The 25,128-nt window shown below is 45.5% G+C and overlaps 1 protein-coding gene across 2 annotated transcripts; it reads right to left on the bottom strand.

Moving 5' to 3' along the window:
- Positions 1-24,875, bottom strand: NR1D2 (nuclear receptor subfamily 1 group D member 2). Of its 2 annotated transcripts, none has more exons than XM_052798024.1 (8): positions 24,559-24,875; positions 20,899-21,159; positions 18,826-18,914; positions 17,731-17,875; positions 15,485-16,101; positions 11,721-11,906; positions 7,620-7,830; positions 1-3,137 (listed from the first exon to the last, which is right to left on the bottom strand). In XM_052798024.1, the coding sequence occupies exons 1-8, from the start codon at positions 24,572-24,574 to the stop codon at positions 2,941-2,943; spliced, it is 1,722 nt and encodes a 573-aa protein (XP_052653984.1). In that variant the 5' UTR covers positions 24,575-24,875; the 3' UTR covers positions 1-2,940. The 2 variants fall into 2 exon arrangements, with proteins under 2 accessions (XP_052653984.1, XP_052653974.1); XM_052798014.1 differs by lacking the exon at positions 24,559-24,875 and adding an exon at positions 22,040-23,341.
- Positions 24,876-25,128: the final 253 nt, after the last annotated feature.

A 25,128-nucleotide genomic window follows, 5' to 3' on the forward strand; every position in this document is an offset into this window, starting at 1 on the left:
TTGCTGACATAATGCCCATATTTAATCTTTTAAAACAAGAACAAAATCAAGAATAAAATCAAGAATAAAAATTTCATTTAAGTAAGTCATACAGTACATTAATCTTTCAGCAATGACCCAATCTACAGTACTCAAATGCCTGGCATGAAGTCTATTATCTCAGCGTTTAACAAGTGTATAACCAGTGACACAGTAAAAGAAGAGCTCACAATACACAGCTAACATGAAGAGTTTAGATTTTCTTCTAAGAGTCCAGCTAGAGTTTATAATACGTGGGTCACTTTTGAACCGTACTTTAATCAACTTTTTTGTTCAGTCAATCTGTTTGGGGCTTTTTTTTCTGTTATATGAGTTTTTCCATTATGTACAGGAAGATTATTTCAAATGAAATTGCACAACTTAGAATAGCTATCTATAGGCATACATGGTCAATCTAACTAAAAATTTAATAAGCAGTAATTACTCAGTCCTGGTTATACATTCCTAAAGGCTTAATAATACAGTTTTAAGAAGAAAAACAAAATAAAACAAAACACAACAAAACACAGTTGTAGGGTGGCAATCTCTGCAAGAAGCCTCCTTCCCTCCCAAAACAACCAAGGGTTAACCGTACTTTCCACATTTGAAATGGGGTCTACAGAGAAGTCACTTCAGCTCCTAAATAATACAAAACATGTGACTGTCCTTTCTAAAGTCTGAATGGTTCAATGCATAATTCAGTGAAGCTCTCAAACAAATAATACTGGTAAGATGCAGACTGTTAACAGAAATTAGGACACTATGCCCCGATAGCACATTTGGATAGCAAAACTGTGTATCAAGGGGCCATTATCCAGCGGTTAAAGTAGCTTGAAGCAGGAGGATGGCTTTCCCTGCAGCAGCTGCAGAGCAGGGGAAGGGTGGGCTCTGCTGCTCCTTAGCCAAGGCTAACGCTGGATTTCCCCCAGCTCTTACTCGAGCACCTGCCCCCTCCTGCTCTCGGCCCCCTGGCCCACGCTCCTTACCACTTTCCGAGGGGAAATCCCCAGCCCAAAGGTGACTGGAGCCGTGGCAGGGTGCAAGTCTCCCCTCCCCTGCTTGGCTCCTGATGCTCAGGGGCAGGCAGAACGCCTCTCCTCCAGCTCAGCGGCAGGCACACGCCGGCTCCCATCGACACGCTGCTGTGCAAGAGATGCTTCGGCACGGCGAGGAGCAGCTCTGCAGTCTGGCGGCTTGCTGGCTCCTGGCCTCAAACTACTGCATACATCTAAACGCAGTAACAAACCGAGAGGTCTCTCCCTCCACAGAGTAGTGTTACCAAACGCTAGAGACCCAGAGAGCTACCTCCAAGGTAAGTTAACTAAACATAAGGGTAATGGAGCATCTTCTTCCCACGTTAGCAAAACATAAACGTAACTAATTAATGCAACTGCTTTGACTTCTTTTAATCTCTCTTTTCTGGTGCCAGGTTCTGCTACAAATGGAGAAAACCCATAGAGAGCCGCTTTCCTACATGGAAAAAACAGCAGAATCTTAAGCCTTAAGGATCTGCTTTGTAATTTGCTACTGGCATAAACAACAAAAAAAGTCCCATTTGTTTGTTTGGTTTTTGTGGTGTTTTTTTAAGAAAAAAATCCAGACCATCCAGTGCACCTTCTCTGCACATACACACACACGCACATGCACACGCACCAATGGAGAGCTCCAGAAGAACAGGCATGGGAACCACAAAGCCCAAATTGTGAAAAGACATGGGGAATCTCACATTTCTGTGTTCAATTCTTGTTTAGCAATGAAGCAGCAAAATGATGTATTGCAAGAAATAAACGGTCACAGAACACACATACACCCAAACGCAACCATGGATACATTTTTCCCACTTTTTTTTTTTCTGATAGATGCTGTTATTCATCTGATAGTTTCTTTCTGGCTGTGCTGAAGTTTTTGAAGAGCACCTAGTGCTTCTTTAACCTTTATCAGAATGTAAGAACCTCAGTGGCAATTGACAATCAATCTCATTAGTGCCACAACCAACCATCTCCACTTGAGATTCTCTACAAACCCCTTCTGGAAGCTGAATCTGACTCTGCCCCTTTGGTGCCACTCTGTTTCCTTTTTTTTTTTTTTTTTTTTTTTTAAATTAACAAACACAGCATAGTAATGCAAATTTGATGTTTCTAAAAATTAGAAATGCTCAGATAATTAGTTCAGCAATATGCAAAGTGCATCTATTTGGTTCTTTCCATAGATCACCTTCTGTTGTAAGTTTAAATTCCTTCACAGTTTAAAATATTGTGAAGAAATTATATGTATACTTTATGTATAGAACTATTTATATACATACACATATATACACACAACTCTGTACTTTATATAGCCATAAACACTCATTACTTAACTATTTATATTATATACACATGGCATGAACACACGCTCAGTGAAGAGTTGGTGCAGGCTGAAATCATTCCATCGGGTTTAATGGAATAACAACAGTGAATCCATGAGTGAGTTATCAAGAGACACTGACATACATCTATTAGATAAGTGAAAGACCAATTAAAACAGCTCTTCCATTTTCCTATTAGCGCAGGATTGTTCCCACCCCATTCCATGCTCTGTATGCACATACACAGCTATTTTGCGTTCAGTTTACATGAGAGGGCAGTGGTGGTTATTTTTTCTAAATGAAAGAACAGTCCATATTTACTCCGGCTCATTGCAACCTCTTCTGCAGAAGTGTGGCACAGCTGGGTCTGGACATCTTGGAGGACTCTGAATGCTGTGCCACTGTTAGCTGAAAGCACCTGCTGAAGCGTTATTGCATGGTTATGGGACAGCTATCGATTGTTCACAGTCTGTGAACTCTCTCTCTCCAACAAGTGGTACAACTGTATAAATACATATTTTAGCACAAAACAGTTTAACACGAGGCAAGTCCAAGTACAAATGAGACCTAAAGGCCTACGGGTGAACTTTAAAGGCCAAGAGTTCTTCAGAGTGCATGTTGTTTAAGGAACGCAAGTCAGGTAATTTCAAAAGAAGTTTTGTGAAAATAGAGGCTTCATTTGGGTGATTTTTCATGATTAAGGTCCTTAATGCACGGATTAGTGTTTCCTGAAGTGCCTCCACAGAATTGACATTTTCTATTCCGGAGCGATCTAAAGAGAAGAGGGGGGGGGGGAGGAGAGAAAGAAAAAAACGGGGGCGGGGGGGAGGGGGAGAGACTGAACGGATGTAGTCTGCAACATACAGCCACTGCAAGAATCACTCACTAAATTAACAAGCAAAGAAAAATTAAATACTTATGCCAAAAGTTCCAAACCCACATACAAAAAGTCTTTCGAATTATTTAGATTCAGCTGTGTAAAGTATGAAGCTCCTGCTGAACTGGCAGCATTCAATCACCTTTTCTGTAATCACTTACCCATGTTTCCAGAAAAGGACTGATTGAAGCACACACTTAAATTTTATTTTGCTGAATCACAACTTTCAACGCAAGGAGAGAGACAGGGTACACAGAAGTAAGAATTTCAAACGTTTCTCAAGGCTGGACATAGAACCCTAAACTTAAACTGGTGGTTCATATTTCAGGAGGAAATCCCACTCGTTAGGACAAGCCACCCTCGTATCTGCACAATGGGACCCCAGGGGCAAAGGGAGTACAAGCCTTGACGTGACTGGGCACTATTTCTGAGTGTGTTCTGAAGCACTTACGAAATGAAACATGATGCACCCAAAAATTCCCAATTGAGAAAGAAAAGAAGAATTTCAATGTCAACAAAAATATTATGCTTTCACATACTGCACTCGCCCCACGCCTGAAGCATCTCTTTCAAGAGAGCTGTATTTAAGAACATGCCTGTTGTCCTTAGGTGCAACCCAAGTAAGCAGCTTAAAAGGATGAATTTTTAAGCAAAACCTAATAACCATGCACAGTAGCTGTTTTTCGCAAGCTGTAGCTAGCCTCTCTTCTTAAATGCTATGTAAATTCAGCAGGGCACAGACATACGCGAGTGACAGACACGAACAGAAATGTGCTTTGATGTGTACACGTACTTAAGCACTTTGCAGAACTGGGACACAGAATGACAACAGCTTTCTGGAGCAGCACTGAGTCAGACTGTACAGTCAGAGTGGGAATCCCTTCCTTAAGCTGTCAGTGTCAATCCAATCGGACTTCTCAGGTGAACAGAGTCTAGGAAGTCCTCCTGGACTATCCAGTGCAGTTCCCTACCGCTATGGGAAAAATTATTATATAATCCACTTAAGTATCCATCTTGAAGCAGTTAATGTGTTTTTTTCCCTTTAGAAAGATTGTTCCAGAACCTTCTACTCTAACAATTAGTAACTTTGATTAATATCAAACGGTGTTTATTAGCACATATTCCACTCTTCTGTGTAGATTGTCCGTTAGGTTTGATAGCTGCTCTCCAAGAGAGCATGAGTAAAGAGATGCCTCTCTGCCTTTATTTGTTAATATCTATCCCACTTGCCCCCCCGCTTTGCAAAACATTTAGGTTTGCTCTGTCCTGAACAGAGATGATGACATTTGCACAGAATATGCCAGAGGAGGTTTCTCAAGAGCTCTGTACAGTGACAGCGGTACTACCTTGCTTCTGAAAGTAGAAGAATGCAGTCCAGTCTTTCCTGGCTGCCTTGGGTGAGTGACTGTAGCCTTCTTTCTTCAATGAGTCCAAATCTTTCTTCTCCCTCTCAGTCTACTTCCCAGTTTCTCCCAGTGGACAGCAGAAGTTTTTGTTAGTACTATCCCAGTAAGAGAGAATAATAGAGGGTGTGTATTTTATGTTCTTCTACCACAAGGCATCACCCTCAGTTAAGAGATTATCTGCTTTCTAGACTTGCACAAACCACATTCAGCTTTGCTTCCACCTTGTTTCTTCCTTCTTCAGTGCCCATGATCCATCTTGCTATCTTCCCTCCATCTTCAACACATCCAGCTAACTGAAGCCAGAGGTGAAGCATTCTTTTAGTTTTGGAATGGTACCAAGGTAACTCCTCAGCACCACCAGAAGCGCTCCCACATCCTCACTGTATGGCCCTGCTTCTTCTTTCTTTGCCATGTGGCACCAAAACAAGAGGATGTACACAGTTACACACATTCCTTGCTACTACCCCTGCTTCTTCTTTCTGCACGTTCTAAACATCCCTCGTAAGAGTGGTTATTCATCCAGTGTTACGTGGAGATGCTTCTGACAAGTGTTCTCCCCACTAGCACTATTAGAGACTTATGAACATTTCTTTTTTTCCACTGGTGTTTTTTCAAAAATTTTAAACAACTGAAAGTCTTTTTAAAAGATTTTTAACTAGTGCAGCATGGTATTTTATATTCTGGATCACACAATCAGGATTCAACAGGTCACACACTCCTTTCTGCTTCTGGAACTGATGTAAAACTTGACTACTGTACCACCTTCCTTTCAATCTTCTCTTGAGTAACTTTCATTCTGAGATGAAGAAGTCTTAATTGGCTTTATTCTTCCACCTTCAGTTGTTCTTCCAGTTACAGCATCTTTTGCCTTTGCCTGCATCTCCATGTCATTCTCTGATGCTTTTCCTCAACTCTTCCTCCTTCTCTAATTGAGCTCCACCTCCACCTTATGGGAAATGACTCTCTGGGTCACACTCCTCCTTGAGGGGTGGGGTGCAGGGGATCTGTCTTTCAAGATCAGTTTAACCAACAGGTGCCCACAATCCTTCAGTTCTACAGACACCTTCTCCTGTCAAGCCCTCACATTGCAAGCATCTTCCCCAGGAGCTCTGTTGGGGGCACTTCTGTTCTTCTTAGGTACCTGCTCAAGCATGAAGCTTGCTCGGTTACTCACTTGTGCAAGTAATGACTGCAGCATTTCAATTCAGTTGCAAGCTGCAGAGTGAAGCTGATCTGAAAATTGCTGGACTCTCAGTGACCATCAAGATTACTATTGTGTCTGGAATACAGTAAGAATGCAAGTTCGGGCCCAAACATTAAAAGACTAATGAAGTTGTACTTTATAAAACCCTGGAAGTATTTTGTGAAGATGTCCAGGAAGGCTGTGATCAGACTACAGATCAGATCACAAGGTAGCTAAGATAGGTAGTAATAATGTCCAAAACTATGATCTGAAAAATCCTCAGCAGCTGCAAGAAGCCTGAATACCAAGCACCTCCTCTTTTTGTCCTGTTGCATGGCTCTGACATTACAAGCTGTACATGTTACATACCATGCCTAAGCTAAGCCCCACTGGGAGCTAGCAACAGCACAGAGCAGTGCTCAAAAGGCTGGGGGGGAGTGGCTGGCTCTGTGCTAGAAGCACATTTAACAGAACAGATACAGCCACTTACATTCAAAACAGGTGGCACAGAGATGGTGATATTCTAGGGCCCAGCAGCTGAGCAAGCAAGAGCGGCTGTAGCCTAGTTATGACATTGCACAGGGAGGGAAGAGGCCTGGTTCTCAGTCCTTATTTTAAAGGTTGTCTTCAGTTCTCGTCAATTTAGCTTTTCAAAAATAAAATACGTAAAGCAGAGTCTGGAAAAAGCAACTAAAACCCCAGGTTTCTGTCTGCTACCTGAACATTTTCACTGACAGACTACAGTGCCATGCTTCCTTCACACTGCCATTCGTTCTGGCTTTTGAAGCTTGCAAACTCTGTACCACCCTCTGCTCGTTACCACCACTTACAAATTGAAGAGGCTACAGCTGCCCCACCCTGTGCTATCACATTTCAGTTAGGCCATACACAAAGCTATTAGACTGAACTGTCCTACCGTGTTTACAGAGGCTTCATGTGCCTACAGCACCATGGCTGGGATGCCTCTCCCTGATAAGAAAGATGTGGGTCTAACCCGCTCATGTGGAAGAGGTGTACTTGTTCAAGAAGTGAGTGGCCCCAAATGCTAGCTTGTTGTGTAAGTGGACACTACTAGTATTCCTGCCTGCTACCTCTAGAGAGCTCCTTACCCAGCAAGCAGGGATTCTGCATCTTGTATTCCAGGCATTATATGCAGAGCTAATGTGCCTAATTTGAGGCTTTAGATAATACTACAGAAGTAGGTGCTTAATCCTTCTTTGAATCTGGGCCAGCGTGTTCTGTATATCCAGGGACTGAAACAAGATATGAGGCCGGTGAAGATGTTAGTGGATCAGCAGACCCTTAGTGGTAAGAAGTCACAATGCAGATGAATAGGGCTTTCTTGCTGACATAGGCAGAGATCAAACTGTTGGATTTAGACTTAAGTAAGATACGCAATTGACTTCAGTGACAACACTTGGAAGTAAAAATACCACCTTATCCCAAGACTTAGGCTGTGCAAGTCAGGAGTAATTTCACTGATGCTGTCCTGTGAAACTTAGATGAGTCAGACAAATAGCTTCTAAATGGCCATTGGGCAGCTACGAGATGTATTTTTGCATTCTATAGAAAGTAGTAGGAAAATATAAGCCCATTGTCACATTTTTCCAAAAGGCAGTATTAGAAAGAGCAGGTATGTAAAAAAGTAAATTACAGGCTGCTCATAGCTTAAAACCTACTAAATTGCACTTAGATGTGAAATAACAGGGTATACATTTTACAGAAATCTTTTAATAGAGAGCCATATTCAAAATTTGGCAAAGGTGCAAGTTAACTTTCTCTCCTTACCAGCAGATACCAGGACAACCGCTGTAAACAAACTCATTTCCTCATCACTAAGTTGCAGGGCATTTAGTTTCTCACTAAACTCAAACATTGAGTTGAGCAGATCACCAGCTCCCATTGAATGCAAGTCATCCACACTGTACTTCTTTCCACTCAGGAAGGTGACTGTACGTTCCTTTGCATCAAACAAAGATGCAAATCGTACCATTAAAACCTGGTGAAAGAAAAAAAGAACAACAAAAACAGGTAAATATAGGTGGATTTCTAGAAAAGCAGAAGAAAAAAAATTAAACCTTTTAACATCATTCAAACTGTCTCATTAACAACTGTACAAGCATTCTATACAAAAACTGTCAGCATGCTATTGAGCTGTAAAAAACAGTGCAAGCTCTGGCCCAGTAGTCTGAGGGAAACAAACAAGTGAAAAAATTAGTGAGTGGATGCAGGGGAGGGGCTATAGAACATGAAAGGGAAGAAAATTAAAATTTAAGCCTCAGACAGCCTGAGCCACAAAGACACTGCCATTCATAAATATGCCAGTAGAACAACTTGCTTAAGCCACCAAACAGCCAAAGGCATACACAGCATTAAAAGAAATGTTTTCTTGGCCACACTTATGAGGAGCAAAATGAAGGTATTGAACCAGATTCTCGCTTGGCGTAAACTAGAGCAGCTCCATTGAAACAATGCTGCTTTACACCACCTGATGATCTGGCCCACTAGGCATTCTTTGGGAAAGTACCATGCCGCATTGCTGTACCCACAGGAATGTTAATGAGCTCTGGTAAAAGGAGCCACATGTACAGCCTTCAAAAGGCTAGGGAAGCAGGGCTTGAAACGGCACCTGGTCTGTAGCTGCAGCTGGGAATACCCCTTTGGTATAAGCACCTGGACTGGAGCAGGTTGACATGTGCTGAACTTACCCCTCTGGGCTGAAATTTCTCTTGTGGTTTCTCAGTCGTACTGTGAAATGTTTCCCTCTGGAATGGCTTGTAAAGTTTCATTTGCTCATGTTCAACAACCTTATTTACATTTTCAACGTTTAAGTTGCACAGAACAGCCTTCTTATTTGAAGAAAATGAACCAACTGGCATTGGTTAAAACTTCAGACTTGCTGCAATCTCTTGGTGTGACAGTCGTCTCTTCTCACTTACCCTACATAACTGCATTAATTTAAGTGTTTACTACAGATGAGAGGAGAACCAGGTTTTCAGCAAAGACTAGTGCCTTTGACAAGCTTAAAAAAGGAGGGTTCAAAAAAAAAAATGAAAATGTTTGAGAATTCAAACACCATTCACGCACATTACATGACCTGCTCCTAAATTTTAACAGCCAAATGACATGCAGCAATCTTGATGGACACAAGAGCACTATGTATTATTCACCTTTGGCAGCTAAGCTATATGTCCTTTGACGACATTAACTACAGAGTGCAGAAACCTAGGCAGAAACCTAGGTGCAGAAGCCCTCAGAATACAACAAAAGGAGACAAAGGGCAGACAGACAATGCTGAACTTCTGCATTAGAGGGACCCACCAGGTGCTCAACAACCTTTCAGTTCAAAATGGTATTCCCCTTACAGAACTGGGCTTTAGAAACATGAACTTTAAATAATGAGCAACCAGTATTAATGCTGGTATTCAAAACTGAAGCCCATGAAGCTGTGCTGACTTAATACTAAGCCAAAGACCTCGCCTATAGATTTCAATGTCACCATTCTAACCCAAGGAAGAACAGTTTAGACTATGGTATAGCACATGATTGACTCATCCCATTTCACTTCAAGCCAGACTCCTATTTGTGCACGCTGAGGATATACCTGATCAACCCTATCACCTGACCATGGCAATGTAAGCAGACAAAAACCTCCACACAGGCAAGTGCTTGCTCACTTCCCCACCACCTGCAGCCAAATTACCATGTTTGTGAGTCTGTAGAGAAATTGAGTCACTACCCCAATAGATCCAAGGGGCTTGTTAGCTTTACCATCAACTACATTTGGAGTGGGGGCTTGTGGAGGTGGGGGAGGATCCACCCAAATCCATTCCTTATTTTACAGTCACCGCTGTTTCTGAGCTGGTTCCCATACAAAGCCATGCAAATACCACCATGATATACTGAGCTCCCCAGTACTCTCACTTTTAAGAGGGCTTTTTAGCTTACATGTGTGTGAATATGTATAGCTATGCTACTTCTGCACCAACATTGTCTCCATGCGTCTTCTTGCCCCCAAACAAGCACTCCTTGAATATGAGATGCTGGCAAGCACAGTGCCAAGACAGCCACACACTGGTGCCCAAAGGAGCCAAAACAGGCTCAGAGGCAGTACTTTTAGTCAGGTTCTTCTATTAACATGCAGAGGTTGGGATATCCTAGTTTAGTTACGCAGCAGACAGAAGCAACCTTGTATGCACCAGGGTTTCAAGATGCTTCTGCCTCTATTGCAATGGTTTCTTTAATCCTGTTTTGGTGGATTTTTTCCCACTGCTCTGCAGCATTATTTTTTGGGTTTTTTTCTGTTCCTAAGATGCCACATAGGCCTTTAACTACAGGTACAGCTCACTAACAGAAATCATTTATGTTTCTTATAAATAAGTGAATAGGGATAAGCATGCAGCCATACATTATTATTAATTTCCCTGGATATAGAAACCTTTTATCAGCAGTGCTTGTAACTGGCAAAAAGGCATATGAATGAGGCTTCAGAAAAGCTTGAGGTGAAGAAAGGCCAAGACAAAACATTTTCTTGCAAAACATGAAGGTTTGGCTTTACGTTATAGGAACAGTTCAAGCCTGATTTTCCACCCTCCTTGAGGGCACTGGACAGTATACCACTTTGCAGAGGAAGGAACCGACATTTTTGTGTAATGTGAACAGCAACGTAAGAGGCTGTAGCTGAATAAGTGAAAATACAGCTGTTAGCTACAGGAGTTGTAGATGAATATTAAAAGGTCAAGAATAAGTATAATGGCAAAAAATACATGACAGCAAAATGGGAGCAACATGGAAACTGACACACTCCAGGCACCAAGTCTTCCAGTATAACTTGTACCTTCCAACCCAACAATTACCCATTTTAGAACTGGGCTGTATATAAATACAGATAAAAGACCCAACACATTACATGAGAAATGTCTTCAGTTCAGGTAAATTCGAAATCCAGCATCCCTCTTTGAAAGAACAAATCAAGTAAACAAGAGCAAAAGCATCACCAACCCTGCTCACCCCAGAAAAGCACAGTAACATTGCATACTTGAGACTTCAGCTCCTCTGTCCCTCTATGTTTAAACTTCACATCCGAATACTTATCAAATGTGCGTGGTCCCCAATAGACACGAGTCTGGAAGAGCAACTAAAATCTTAAGTAAAGGTCCCCTGGTGAAGGTCACTAATTATAAAACAGCACCAGGCTCTGGTATCATTCCCAATTTAACACCACTAATTCACATATATGTCATGCTTGCAAGTGGGTGAAAGTAACCATGAGGACCTGGTGGGATTAGCCTAGAGTAAGTCAGGCTGCAGCTGGTACACAGTATCTACAGAGCTGCAGCAGTACAGCTAGTTATCAGTGTTACTGCTTTGGAGATGGAGGCTTCAGCAACCCCCAGTTCCCAAGAAAGGCTAGTCGTGACTGGTCAGGATGGATACTCTGGCTTTGGCAGGGAGCACAGTGGCAGAAGGAAGGACATACAGAGCGACAAACACATTCCTCTACAAAACTTGTAAGTCAATAGATAGCTTTCTAAACTATCCACCCTTCCAGATGCAGTCTGCTTCTCTCCAGGCTAAGCAAAGGTAGCTATCAAAGTAACTGCTGCTATACAAAACCAAGAAACTCCTCGTGAGTCATTTATTAATGCCCAGGGAAGAGGAAAGGGTAAAACGGCTGAGCACTTTTTAGCTACTTGGAAGAGGGACAGCTCACCAAGATTTGACCAAACAGAAGCACTAGACACCATCAGCTTAAGGAAAGCTCAGAGCTAGCATCCACAAACAAGCTGGTTTTGCCCAATATAACCCAGTTCTATTTATTTTTGTTCTTAACAGGGTTGGACTGATGCACAGCTTTTCAGGTCCGCACTATACACACAGTGGTCTCACCTCAAAGGTCCCAGCCTTCAGAAGATTAACCTGGTCATGCTGGGAGAGATCCCGGAAACCTGGGATGCGCTTGGCAAACTCCACCACTTCCTTCACCGCAGGGGTAAAACTCAGGGAAAACTCTTCCCAGACTTCATGGCCAGACTTGTTTGGGTCCACGTGGGGAGTCTTACTCATTGGGCAGACCTAATGTTTACAAAACGTAAGCAGAAGACAACTCTTAAAGATATAATTCCAAATACTGACAAATACTTGAAAGAAGCAGATTTATTCTTCAAGAAAACTTTGTAATAATGACACATAAAGTATCAGTATTCCTCAGTCAGCTCCCAAAGCAACTAGATTTCTCTCCCTCCCTTTAAAACAAACAATAAAAAAATCCATGGCAGCCCATTAGCAGTCTGTTTCTAAATTTGCTGACCTTGGCAACACCAACATTGTTTATAACAAAAGACTTGAGAGAACCCGGGTTATGCTACTCTTCCCTGCTGTCACTCATGGCTGACATCTGGATTTCTCTTACTTGTATTATCCCTGTAATCTCACAGTTAATCGTGATTTTGCAATCAATCAATTGTAATCTCACAGTCACTACTACGTTCATTTTCATATATCTTTCTTGTTTTGCAGGCAGCTAAAGTGATTCAGTCAAGGTGACAAAGGTGTCAACACCAGACCAAGGAACTGAGCCTTGGTTTCCTGAGTCACAAGTTTACACCCTCATTACCAGAACAACCTTCCTCTCCTATGTGTTTGCTTTTATTTGTATCACTGAAGGAGGACCAAGGAACTGGTATTCCAATTTTGCTCAGTCACAACACAACAAAATGCACTTTCTTTTATACATGCAGCAATTTTTTGTAGGAAAGTCTGAATCCACTACAATGAGATGAGACGTATCAGTCAAGGCTGACTGCCGATAAATTCCCTCTGTAAAACCCAACCAGACGCTCTGACATACTTTCAGTTCTGCTTTCTAAAATTTACATCTTTTAATGAAGTTTAAATCTTTTAATATTCATTTCACCTATCATCATCAAAGACTAGAATTCCTTTAAGTATTCCTCACAAGTATACTATTACGGTGTATGTAATCCTACATAATGTCAGCAAAGCAAATAGAAAGCAGCGAAATAGATTAGTAATTCCTCAGAGCTATGCTGCTTTTGCAGGCCATCTTGACTGATAATTGCCTAGCAATTCTTTGCATAGAAGGTCCCAAGATCCATTACAAGAATATAGTCAACAGGTATATATGCACGTGCATGTGTATGAATTTGGCAACAGCTAGGGAAAACAAGATAGAGATACAGATACACATTTCTGGAGTTTTTGTGGGGTTTTTCTTCCCAAATATCAGTTACTAGCTGGGCAGTCAATATGCAGAAAGCTCTCCCCAAAAGACAAAAACCAGAATTGCAGATTTCTTGGTTCAGCTGTGAAACACAACATCATTTGTGTGTCTGAGGACAATGCCCAAAACCAAACGATTACTTGTGGGGTAGAGGGGGACCTTTTCCATAAACTGAAAATCATGAAATATTTGGCAAAAGGAAAGGTCTAGGCACACAACCAGAAGCATAGCAGACACTATCCACTGCTCTGTCCACGATACTGCAACAGTTCACACAGGTATTGTGAAAAATACAGCACTCTCTGAAAATAAGGAATCTCTGGTTCGGCACCCCGCTCTGAACTGGACACAAAAAGCATCTCAACTCATCCCACAATGGTTTACCCTAACCCCCAGGCACTCAGTCCCCAGGGGAGACTGCCACTTTCACCCGCTGTGTATTTTGTCTAAGCTCTCTTGAGAGACCTCTGCCCAAGAGTCATAGAATATCTCAAGTTGGAAGGGACCCATAAGGATCATCAAGTCCAACTCCCTGCTCCTTGCAGGACTACCTAAAACTAAACCATATGACTAAGAGCATCATCCAGACGCTCCCTGAACTCTGACAGGCTTCCTGTGGAAGCAGTTGTCAGCTTGTGCAGTCACTAGCTCTCTTTAGAGGAACCTCTTCAGGAATGACCTGCTCTGCTTTTCTGGTTGTGGGGGTATGAGTGAAAAAACCAAACCCCTGAACATCTGTCTCTGTACTGGTTCAGAGCCTAATTACACTCCCTTACTGCTACTGACTCATTTTGGTCAGATTCTGCTCTCATCAAGTTCTCTGGCAAAACCCTCATTCACGTCAGGGACGACGGGTGGGGGGTGGGGGGGGGGAGGCGGTCCTGCAGTGCTCTGTTGGATTCGGTTTTGTTTCCTCACCGCTGGCTGTGTGAAACCTCCCTGCAGCTGCTATGCACAGGTCAAACTGACTGGTTGGGCCTCTGCAGGCAGCGCCACTCCCTGCCTGCCCATACTGACAGGTTTAACCTCTGCTTCTCAGGAGTGCCAAGAATGCTGCTGTAGTGACTCCATATACTTTCCCTGCAAGGAAGAAAGGTTGGGAATGATTATTATTTGCCATGGTGTAGTGCCCAGAGTCTGCAATTAAGGTCAGAGCCTGCTAGGGATGGCATGGTCCGCATGTGCCGTAGCTGAAGAAGAAAAAAAACAACGAACCAACCAAAAAAAAACCCCAACAACAACAGAAGAAATCCAACATCAAAACAAACAGCCTTCACTGTGCAGAGACTTTCAGGGGCCTTCAAGAACCTGTGAAGAATCTTTACAAACTAGGAGGAAGGAAAACATTGGCAGCTCGAGTACTTCAGAAAGGTCAGGGGCTCGCACTTCTCGACAGGAGTGCAGAATGAGAACGAGGATGTTATGTTCTCTCATCTCAGGCGGTTCCAGTGATAAAGGACAATCTATTTTAAGGGGCTTACAGAACCGGTTGCCTGAATGGCAGAGAAACAGTGGGTGCAAGGCAAATGGGAGGGACCTGTTAAGGAAAGGAAAAAAAAAAAACCAAAACACAAAACCCATATGCAAGAAAACGGGAAGCATCCTTGTTAAGAATTCAGTGAGAAAATGCTCTAGCAAAGTCATCTAAGGTACCCATAAGTGTGTGCAGAGCCTCGCTTGTGTAAGTACTATAGAAAAGACCCTGAACTTCTCTCAAGTGGTTTAGCTGTGCATCTTCCTCCTGCCTCTGTTCAGATCTGAAGATGTTCTAGGGGAGAAGGATGCATAGCCTGTGGGTCCCATTGAGCCTATATTTCACACTGCCTGTAACAGAATCAGCCTATCCCCATTAAAACAAAACAAAACACCCCCCTGACCCAAAAAACACCAGCCTACCCAGCAGGAGAAATGTTAGAACACACTAGCAAGGTGTGCAAACAGACTGGCTTAAAATCCTAGCTCTAGGGTCTCACCCCAGAAATTTGCTCTGAATACCTTTAAGGAAAATACAGCATATCTGACTGTGTAGATTATTTTAAAGTGAAGTCTTCAAGAGGATTGAGTGAAGAAGGGAATTTATGAACTCCTAACATCTATTTTCATTTTTAAGTCAAGCCAGTTAAAAAAGCCATGAGTTTTCTTCAACCAATGCTCTTTGACATCAGTCTACTTTCAGTTTGCTAAAAAACAAGCCAAGAAACCCCATCACTTGTGTGGAGCACTTGAAATCATACAACTCGCACCATTATTCTCCTTCATCACAATTTGTGCTATCAAACTTGTGTCACCATGAAAAGTTTGCGCAGTTGTGCCAATTGTGTGCAGCTTCGCTGACTAAAGAGACACAGCTGGATCACATGCATCACTAAGCCTTTCACTAAGTCAAAGCAAACAATCGATATCAATATACCAGATGCATTCTTCCTCCAGTGCTGCAAGAATAAGTGGTATTCTTGTTTGGAGAAAAGCTGTCTTCTGGGATCCTATCACAAAGTCGCTGAGTATAGCCACTGGTGAAGTTCATACAGTGGCCATTTGTGAAACACATGGCGTGCGCACTTGGATAATGCATTGTGCTTCTCCCTTTGTACTGTCCACCAAGGTGGTGCTCACTTTCAGGGTACTGAGGGCCACCGAGCCCACCAACACAGTGCTCACTGCTCAAGATGTACTGCTCAGTGTTCTTTGACACTCTCTCCCCACTCTGGGACTGCATCATCTCCGCTGGGTTTTGGGACTGTTCTTGGTTGTACATGAAAGTGTCTTTGTGGGCCCTAGTGACCATACCGATCACTTCTTCCTTAGCCATGTCAGTGCTAGGAGGGGGAGAAGGGCTTTTGATGGTTTCCCGCTCTTGTTTGGGCTTGGAGGAAAGGTCTTCTTGAGGTGCTTGATCTTGATGTTCTGTTAATGCTTCATTGGGTAAGTGACCGCTGAACTGGCTGTTCATCATGGTTTTCATGGCACTCTGCATTTCAATCAGCATCCTCTGTTTTTCACGTTTGGGAATACGGCCAAATCGAACAGCTACCAAGGTGGAGAAATGAAAAGGGGGTGGGGGGGAAGAAAAAAGTCAATCCTGAAAGTGTTAGCAGCAGACATAGGCATCAAACCAAAGTGAAAAACCAACAAGAACACACACAAAATACACACCCCAAACAATAATCTTGCCTTTTAAGGGAAGACTTTAACTGCTCTCACCAATACTACAGCAGAGGTATTACCACTGAAGTCAAGGAGCTTCCTGAGCATAGGATAGGCACAAGATACGAATTACATGCTGCTGTTTACAGACAAAGAGAAAGCAGCATTAAAGCACATAATCTCTAAAGCTTTTTCCCCTTTTGCTACAAACCTGGCTATGGACTATACACGCAGTTGTGTTAGTTAATTAAGTGTCAGGCCTTAAGATTGGATCAATTAAAACAGTACAACTTTGTGAGCTGACAATTAGCTGAATTTAAACACAGTTCATACCATATTTGAATATAAGTCCTACACGACAGCTCCTCATGGACCAATTATATAACTTGCCAAAACAATTAAGAGCAACAATGCTGAATGAAGCTTACCTTGGCACATTTTCCTGATAACTTTGCCTTGACAAGGACATTTTCTGGTGGCAAGGGGAGGGGCATCGTTGTGGCTGCAGCCCTTTTGACCCTGTCCTAGGGAATCTACAACTGCCTCTGCTATCCTGTCCAACCACAGCCTTACAAGGGCTTATAACCAGTTTCGACTGATGTAATTATGTTCGTGCAGTAGTCCATCATTAATGTAACTAAATCTCTTTCATTAAAGCAGGTGCAACCTTACACGCAAACAAGCGCCTAGGGGATGAAATAACTCCTATGCACAACAAGAACTAGGAACAATTATTTAAAATAAGGTTTAACACTCCACCCACTAAATTATTAACAGCCCAAGATTCCTAGTTCTTGTGAAATAAACACCCAGAGAAAATTAAAAAGTGAAACAGGAGGAAGAGTTCTGGTTCATGACAGTAAGTTGTAGCAGACTAATGAACTACACTTTCAGCATCGCGTTTTAAAAAAAGTCACAAGGAGTGGATAGCCAGCAAGGTGGTCAGAGACACAGCTCAATATTACCCTTTCCTCCTTGCCTCCCCCCTCCCTCCAAGGAAAAAAAGAAAAAGAAAGAAAAAAAAAGAAAAAAGAAGAGCAGATATATGTTCTCCCCATGCACCCAAACCTAACTCTTTAGGCTCTATAATGATTACTCTAAGGCTATCAGCTTGGGCAGAATTCCCTTTCATTGAAAAAGCAACATTAACAAAACAAAACAAACAAAAAAGAATAGTCTTGTTCAGATTCAGGCAGGATACAGCTATAAATATTAACTCATTGAAACAAAATTGAGACTCTTCTTACAACCGTCCCCCTAACAGACCACTGCAGCGCAGCCCACTGCATTAGCCTCCAGAAATGGGAGGACACCTCTGCGGCCAGTATTACATTACCAGTTCAGGAGAGCCACGGAGCAAGAAGGCAAGCTGATCTAAATGCTCTTGGACAGGGAACCTGTCCCTGACAATAGGGCTGGCTGCGTTTTCTGCCGTTAAGACCCTTAGCAATCGGTTTTGAGGTGGGCAGCGGATTCCCTCTCAAAGGATCACTGCTTAGTAGAGGAACGTACCATCTCTTGACATCCCAACAGACAGGCATTTTTTGAAACGACACTGCTGGCATCTGTTCCTATTCATTCTCATTATAGAACAGTTGTTATTCTTCAAGCACTTCTTATACTGGATGTTTTGCTGAATGCTTCTTCTGAAAAAACCCTGTAAACAAACAAGCAAACAAAAAAACCCCACAACTATTATTACAGCACACGTCAAATCCTCCTGCCAAGATTCACCTCTCCGCAAGCACAGAAAACATCACTGCATCTCATCAGCTGCTTCAGAGCCATCAGCCCCAAGTGATTTTAAAGAACTTGCTACTCCTCATGACTTAATTCCCCTTCATGTGTGATCTGTGTATAACACAAACTAGTTATGATTTCTAACTATAGAAGATGCTAAGTTGTTCCCTGCATAGTCAGCACCTAAGAGCAAAGTATCTCCAGAACTACCTCTATCACTGTACTGACAGTTTATAAGATATGCCCTCAATCTCCTAAGTGCAAAGGTGAAAGTCAAAATCAGGTCTTTTGACTTCGATCTCCACCATTTGGCAACAAAACCATCCTGTTGCACCATATGACCTTCGAAGGCAGTTCTTTCACATAACCCTTAAGTTCATAAACTCCTTCACAGAACATAAAATCTGCAGTGTTACAATATCAGAAAATACAGATCTACTGATGCGCGAACATGCAAGCACCCAGTTCTGGCTTTCCCCATGGTAAAGAACTGCTTTTTCCAAAGCTGTTTTGTTCTGTGTCCCAGCCCAGGTGACAACTTACACCCACTATCTCTTAATGCAATTAACATTCACATGTCTTGCGTGACATGGTCCTTACCACCTCTGTCTCCAGTTCTGGTTCTCTGCTGTGCACTCCAGGTCAGGGAGGATCAGACAAGGGGCAAGAACAAAAAGCATTCAGAGTTTGAAAAATGGTGTGTATTGCTAAGTGGTTTGCCTTTTCCTACAACTTACACACTGTCTGAAATTTCTCAGGTTTAACAGAGAAGCATCCCAGTATTTTTTCGGAAGTATCACCCCTCTTCCCCTATGTGGGGAACTTGAGCATTTCACCAACAGAAAGGTGAGCAGAAATATAGCTCACCTTGCAGCCCTCACAGGCATGAACACCATAATGAAATCCTGAAGCGACATCTCCACAGACTTTGCAAAGAAGAACCATGCCATTAAATTCTAGAATCAGAACAGAAAAGTCAAGGATATAGAAAACCAATGACAACTGCAGGAACATGTTTCCAGCTTTTAAAACCTGGACTAAAAGCAAATTACGTCAGGTCAGCTCAACATACAAAAATACAGCAGAGGAACAGACAACAAGAATGTACAAAAACCCTGAACAGTTCAGAAGGTACCAGTACAAGGGAGAGGGGAAAAAAGACAAACATGAAGCACTCAACAGAATAGGGAGAAAGCACGTATTCACTGGACTGTCAATCACGGTAGCATTGTACTCAACTGTAGAAAAAGAAAGTCTGCTTACATTTACGCACTTTTAAAAGGCCCATTTAGTTAACTAGGCCACCAAAGTTCGGGCTCAATCTGTTTTTCCATCAGGACAAGTAAGCCCATATAAAGGCTACTGTTTCCCCAACAGAGAATAAACATCTTTTCTTAAAAACAGAAATATTAAAGGACACTTTCTTTTATTATATATTGTAAACAAGCCATACACTCTACCTATTTGATAACAATTTAGGACTGGTAACTCAGCCACATCTACATATGTAAAGACTACTCATTTGAGCGCATATCCACAACGGCATGCTTACACACTTGACCTTGAAAATACCTTCTCAGCCCTGTAAAGATACTCATCGTTTGGGTTTTTTAAGTTTTTCCCCACCTATTTTATTTCAGCTTACAAAAAAAGATTTTTTTGGAAGTCTTAAGTGCTGGTCTAACATTGGTGTCACTGAAGCCAATGGGAATTTTACTAGTGACTTCAGTAACCACAAAGTTACCTTAACAGTGAGCAACAGAGACAGCTGGAAATACTCCCACAGAACCATATTCTACCAGAAGAGTAATTTATTTGACATTTGGGTTTCATTTGTAAAGAGGAACTAAAACTTTTTTTTTTAAGGTTTTGAAAAAGAACCAAACCACAAAATTTCCTTTTATTTTTTTTTTTTAAACAGAGCTAGTACTGAGCTAAAAATGTTATCTATCTATCTATACATCTGAACAGTTTTCATTTTCAGGAACCTCTGCCCTGATACCAAAAACCTAGTTGCTAGCAAATTTTTAAGAGGAAGTAAAGGTTCTTACTAAGAACTTAGGGTAGGAACACATTTAAAAAAAAAAAGAAAACAAAAAACCAACCTTTTAAGGTAGAACTGTTAGATACTTATTCTAGCTTCATAACAATTCAAAACAATAAAACAATTCTGCCAGTAAAAGAATTCAGCCTTCAAAAGACTAGTGTAAATTCCAGCTAAGTGTTTATTGAAACACTCATTCCAGCACTTACTTTGATTCCTACCCTTCCAAAACTGTTCAAATATAGTTCTTTACTGTCAATCTTTTCTGATTACCAAAAAAAGCATGAAGCAAATAGCTGGAGCTAGATTGTTAAATGCATTTTAAAAGGCTATCCGTTAGTTCCAGCTTACGAGTACTTTTGTTTGCTACATCTACAAATTAAAACTTGGAATCAAAAAGATAAAGGTCCCAGCTACAGCTATGTAAATATAATACAGTGTTTTGGTAATCTATTTATTTTGTTCCTCAAAGAAATTTGGGGGGAGGAAAGGTAGAGGGGAAGGGGAAGGAGTATGAAAAACAGAGAAACTAGATTTGCAAGACAGCTCCATAAATACTCCTGAAGGCAATTTCTGATTACTATTACCTTTATTTTATTGCATCTTTTTAACCAAGTGTTTGATTTTTATTAAGATCAGTTTTCACTAGTGAAATCTGAAGTAAAGCTGGACTGTATTTATGGACTGTTCGAAGTTAGCAGCAATGGGACCTCTATCTATTAGCATTTGTATGGCAATACTATACGTATTACTATACATATAATGCAAAAAAAGATAAAAATGGAGGCTTTGCTATGTGCCTTCACAGCAAGCTACACAGAGGACCTGCTTATAATATATGGGGTTGTAATATATAAGGGGAAAATGGTGGTTTCAGGAACCAGCACCAAACATACTTGTGACTCCATTATGGCCTTTTGTCAAACCAGCAACACTCGACTGGTTTGTTTTAATAGTCTCCTCCAGCCGATCGCTCTTCGGTGCCCCGTCAGAGCCCTCACTGCTCCGACTGTTGCAGCCGCCTTCCGAGGAGGAGCTGTTCGGAGAAGATGGTACAGGCGAAGAGGACGACTGGAAACCGCTGTCTGAGCTCTCGCTGTGACATGAGGCTGGGCTAGATGCCGAGCTTGAAGAGCTGATGTAAGCTATCACACCCCCTAAGGCAAGAAAAAAAAAGGCGGCACGTAGTGACATAACAAGCAGACATGCACCGCTGCCATGTGAGCCACGCCATGACCCAGCACCACCAGACCCAGCCATCACGTGTTCCTGGACGCCCTCCTTTCCCTTGCTCCCTCCAGCTTGCTTCTCTCCATTCGTTTTCAACGGCTGACCTCTCAATCTGCCCCATCCCCTTCTCCCGATTTATCAGAATTCCTCTGATCCAAGTCGAGATGAAACAGCAAAAGCAAAAGATGGAGCAACAAGCCATGGTGCTGGCAGGACGGGGCAGTGGGGAGAGGGCACGGGGCAGCCCGGGGAGGGTTTCTCTAGCCACCCTCTGAGCAGAGCTCATCTGGAGCCACAGCAAAGACAGGATCTTACAGCACTGTGGAGCCAGAATGCAAACAAGCTAGGTTAGGGACAGAAATAGGGCAGAGAGAAAGACTTCATGCAGGCTACGCGCCAGAGGCACAGAAAGGAAAGGCTGGGAGGTGATCACGATGCAGAAGGGAAGGGGGCAAGGGAAAGAAATAGCGCTGCAGCCTGGTTAGCCTACTGAACGCCATTTGTCCGACTGCAAGCCTTTGTAGCATTTCTAGTAGCAGCTAAACTCCGACTGCCAGGCTGCTATTTGCAAACAGTCTCTGTCCTGCAATCTGACACACTTGAGAATCCCTCAGATGAAACAGCTTTTTGTCCTCAGGCAGACCTGGGAGCAGTTCTGGCTTTTCACAGGCTCCTTTTTCTTGCTCTTAAGCAAGAAAAATTGTTTTCACTTCATTTGAGTTTGTCTCCAAGACTCAGCATTTCAAAAGTCAATATAAAAACATTTGATATTTCACACAAAAATTTCAACAGCGAAAGCCACACAACTGTTTAAATAAACTCCACTTAGCATCTTCTCTGTTTTATGCCTGTATTGCTCTGTAAAGTCTCTTCACAGACGACTCAGGAGATTGCAGCAAGGAACTCCACACACCAGTAATAATTAAAAACTTTAAAACAGCCATGCATTGGCTTCTTCTAGAGGAAAAAAGCATTGGTGTCAGTTGAGTCCTTGATCAACTGAGTTGGCACGGCAGGTCGGGGCTGTAGCCCCTTACATCAGACATCACCTCCTCACAGATAAAGGCTGTTACGCCTATTAGGCAGCAGTGTTATACAACCATGGAAATATCACTGCTCACAGGTAGAAATTCTGACTTACAAGTTTTCATTACTTTGATCAGCTGTAACGGTCCTCTTAGCATTTCTGCAGCGGCTTTACTGGCCCATTTCCTCTTTAGCATTTAATTTTTTCTACCAAGGAAACCGCCGCCAACACCCTGAAGAGCGTGCAGCCGAGGAGCCCCCAGCAGGGTCGCCGCAGAACAGAAGTCAGACCAAGCGGTTGTGCGACACGTGCGCTACACGCAGACTGCTCCTCACGCTCCTGGACACAGGCGACCCTACGCCCCACCAGAGCGGTCGTTCCTGGACGGATTTTTTAAAAAAAAAAATCCTCCACGCAGCGTAGCACACGTTCGGGATCATTTTTCTGGAGAAAGGAGGGTTGCAATGGACACGCAGGTCCCGCAACAGCATGAGAAAAAGACGGCGTCAAACGCCCGTGCTCGTGTAAGACACCACCGCCTGTTTGACAGGGGTCCTGCTGTCCCCCCGGCGCCGCACGCGCCTCTGCCCAGTGCCGGGTCAAAGCTCACAGTCCGCCTGCTCCAAGGGAGGCACCCGGCTCCTCAGCAGGCGCCATCCTTATCTGCAAAGGGCAGAGCAGGGCAGGAGAACACGGCCCCTGCGGCGAACTCCACGTTGCCGCCTGGCCCCGCCGCCTTTAAACCCTGCCTCATAAAAAGAGAGGCTCTTTTCCCTCAAGGGCAACACACCAGTGTCAGAGGGGAGCACGGCAAGGGTACGTCTGTGGGGGTGTGCGCCCCTTGTCTCCTGAAAGCCTGGGGAGCCCCAGATGGCTGGGCTGCTCCTGCACCCTAGAGAGCCTGGCAGTCTTGTCCGCGTCACAGTCAAGATTCCTGATACTTTCGCTATTTTACAAGTTACATCTCCCTACGGGCCCTGTTTTTGTTTGACTTGCGGTTAAAAGCTGAATCTCATACACAGCGCGGGGCGACAGCTCCAAACAAAGAGCCCGGGCAACGGCGATCTCCGCACCCACACACGCCGGTAGCCCGCAGGAAGGGACCCCCAGGCTCGGTGGAGAAGGCGGCCCTGGGTCCGTAAACCGATGGGGCTTTGCTCAGGGAACCGGGCACAGGGTGCTGAAGCAAGGCCTCTCGGCCACGGCGCCGCGGCGGGGCCACGCTGGGCGGAGTTGCGAGGACCCCCGGGCCTTCGGGTCCTACCTGGCGGGGATTTACTTAGGGGGGGGGGAGCCCCGTAACGTGCAGGTACTTGATTTCCACAGAGATTTAGGAAGTTGTAACGGCGCGGAGGCGCCAAGGAGGATGCGAATCGGGGACGGTACGAATCGTTACACCCGACGCCGAGGACGCCGCCGCAGCGGGGCTCCCCCGGCCGGCACCCCCGACATCGCCTATCGCCCTCGTTAACAAAGCAGGAAAGCAAAGCGGGGAGGGGGGCAGCGGGGCCGCCCCGCCCGCCCTGCCCATCTCCTGCCGCCCCGCGGGGCCAGGGCTGCGGCTTTCCCTGCCGTCTAGGCGGAGCTGGGCTGGAAAGGCCCTGCGCTGCGCCGCGCTGCCCTGCCCTGCCCCCGGCCGCCCCCTCCCCGTTACACAACGCCGCCCCCGCGCACTGGGCCGGTCCACGTGCGGGGCGCCCGGGCAGCCCCGCCGCCGCACACGGCCGCGCGCGTGCCGGCCCCGCGCCCCCGCCGCAGCGCGTCCCCCGCCCCTGCCAACGGCCGCCCCCTCCCCCCGCCGCGCTCCACCGCGGCCTCGCGCGGCGGGGGCGGGGCCGGGCGCCGCGGGGGCGGGGCCGCCGGCGCCGCAGCGGCGCGGCCCCACGTGTCCCCGGCGCGCCCCTCCGCCGCCGCCCCGAATGTAGGTCACCAAAACAGCGGCCGCCCGCCCGCCTCACGTGTCCGCGCCGCCAGCCGCCCCGCGCCGCCGCCCCGGCACTATTATGCAATCCGCGCGTCACCGCCCCGCACGGCCAATGAGCGGGCACGCCGCGCGGAACGTAAACACAGGGCGCACATGGCTCGCCCGGCGGGTCCATGTGAGGCAGCGCGCGGCCGTCCCGGCCACCAGCGGGGCCGGGGCCGGGCGCCGCCGCCGCCCGCCGCGCTCCCCCCGCCCCGCGGCGCCCCGGCCGGCCCCCGCCTGTACCCCCCCCACCCGCCCGGCCCGCCGGGACGACCGCGCAGAGCCCCCTCCCCCGCCCCGGCCCCGGCCCGCAGCGGCCGCCCCGCCGCTTACCCGCGCTGACTTCCATGGCGGCCTCCTCCCGCAGGGGCAGGGGCGGCGCCGCGCTGGGCGCCGGCAGGGCACGGCAGGGCAGGGCACGGCACGGCTGGGATGGGCTGGGCTCCGCTCCGCTCGGCTCCGCTCGGCAAGGCACGGCTGCGCTCGGTCGCTGTCTCCACGGCTCCGTCCCCGCCGCAGCTCTACATGCAGCGAGCGGGCGGGAGGCGGCTGCGCTGCCGCCTGTCAGAGCGGCGGCTGCCCCTTTACAACAAAAGCGATCGGGAGCCGCGCAGAGTGCCGCACCGCCGGCCGCCCGCCCCGCCCCGCCCCGCCGGCCCCGCCCCCGCCCGCCCCCCTCACCCAGTGACACACTTTCCGCGCCGCCCGGGCCGCGGGCGGGAGCGCTCACGTGCGGCGGGCGCGTGCGGGCGGCGCGTGGGGCGGCGGGGGCACTGCGGCGGCGCGGATTGTCGCGGTGGCGGGGCTGGCACGGGCACTGCGGCGGCGGGCTCGCGGGGGCGGCGGGACCTGCTCGCGACGCGGGGTGGGGGGGGGAGGGGAGGGTGCGCGAAGGCCCCCGCC

Source organism: Harpia harpyja, chromosome 1 (assembly GCF_026419915.1).
Source record: "Harpia harpyja isolate bHarHar1 chromosome 1, bHarHar1 primary haplotype, whole genome shotgun sequence".
Lineage (NCBI taxonomy): Eukaryota > Metazoa > Chordata > Aves > Accipitriformes > Accipitridae > Harpia > Harpia harpyja.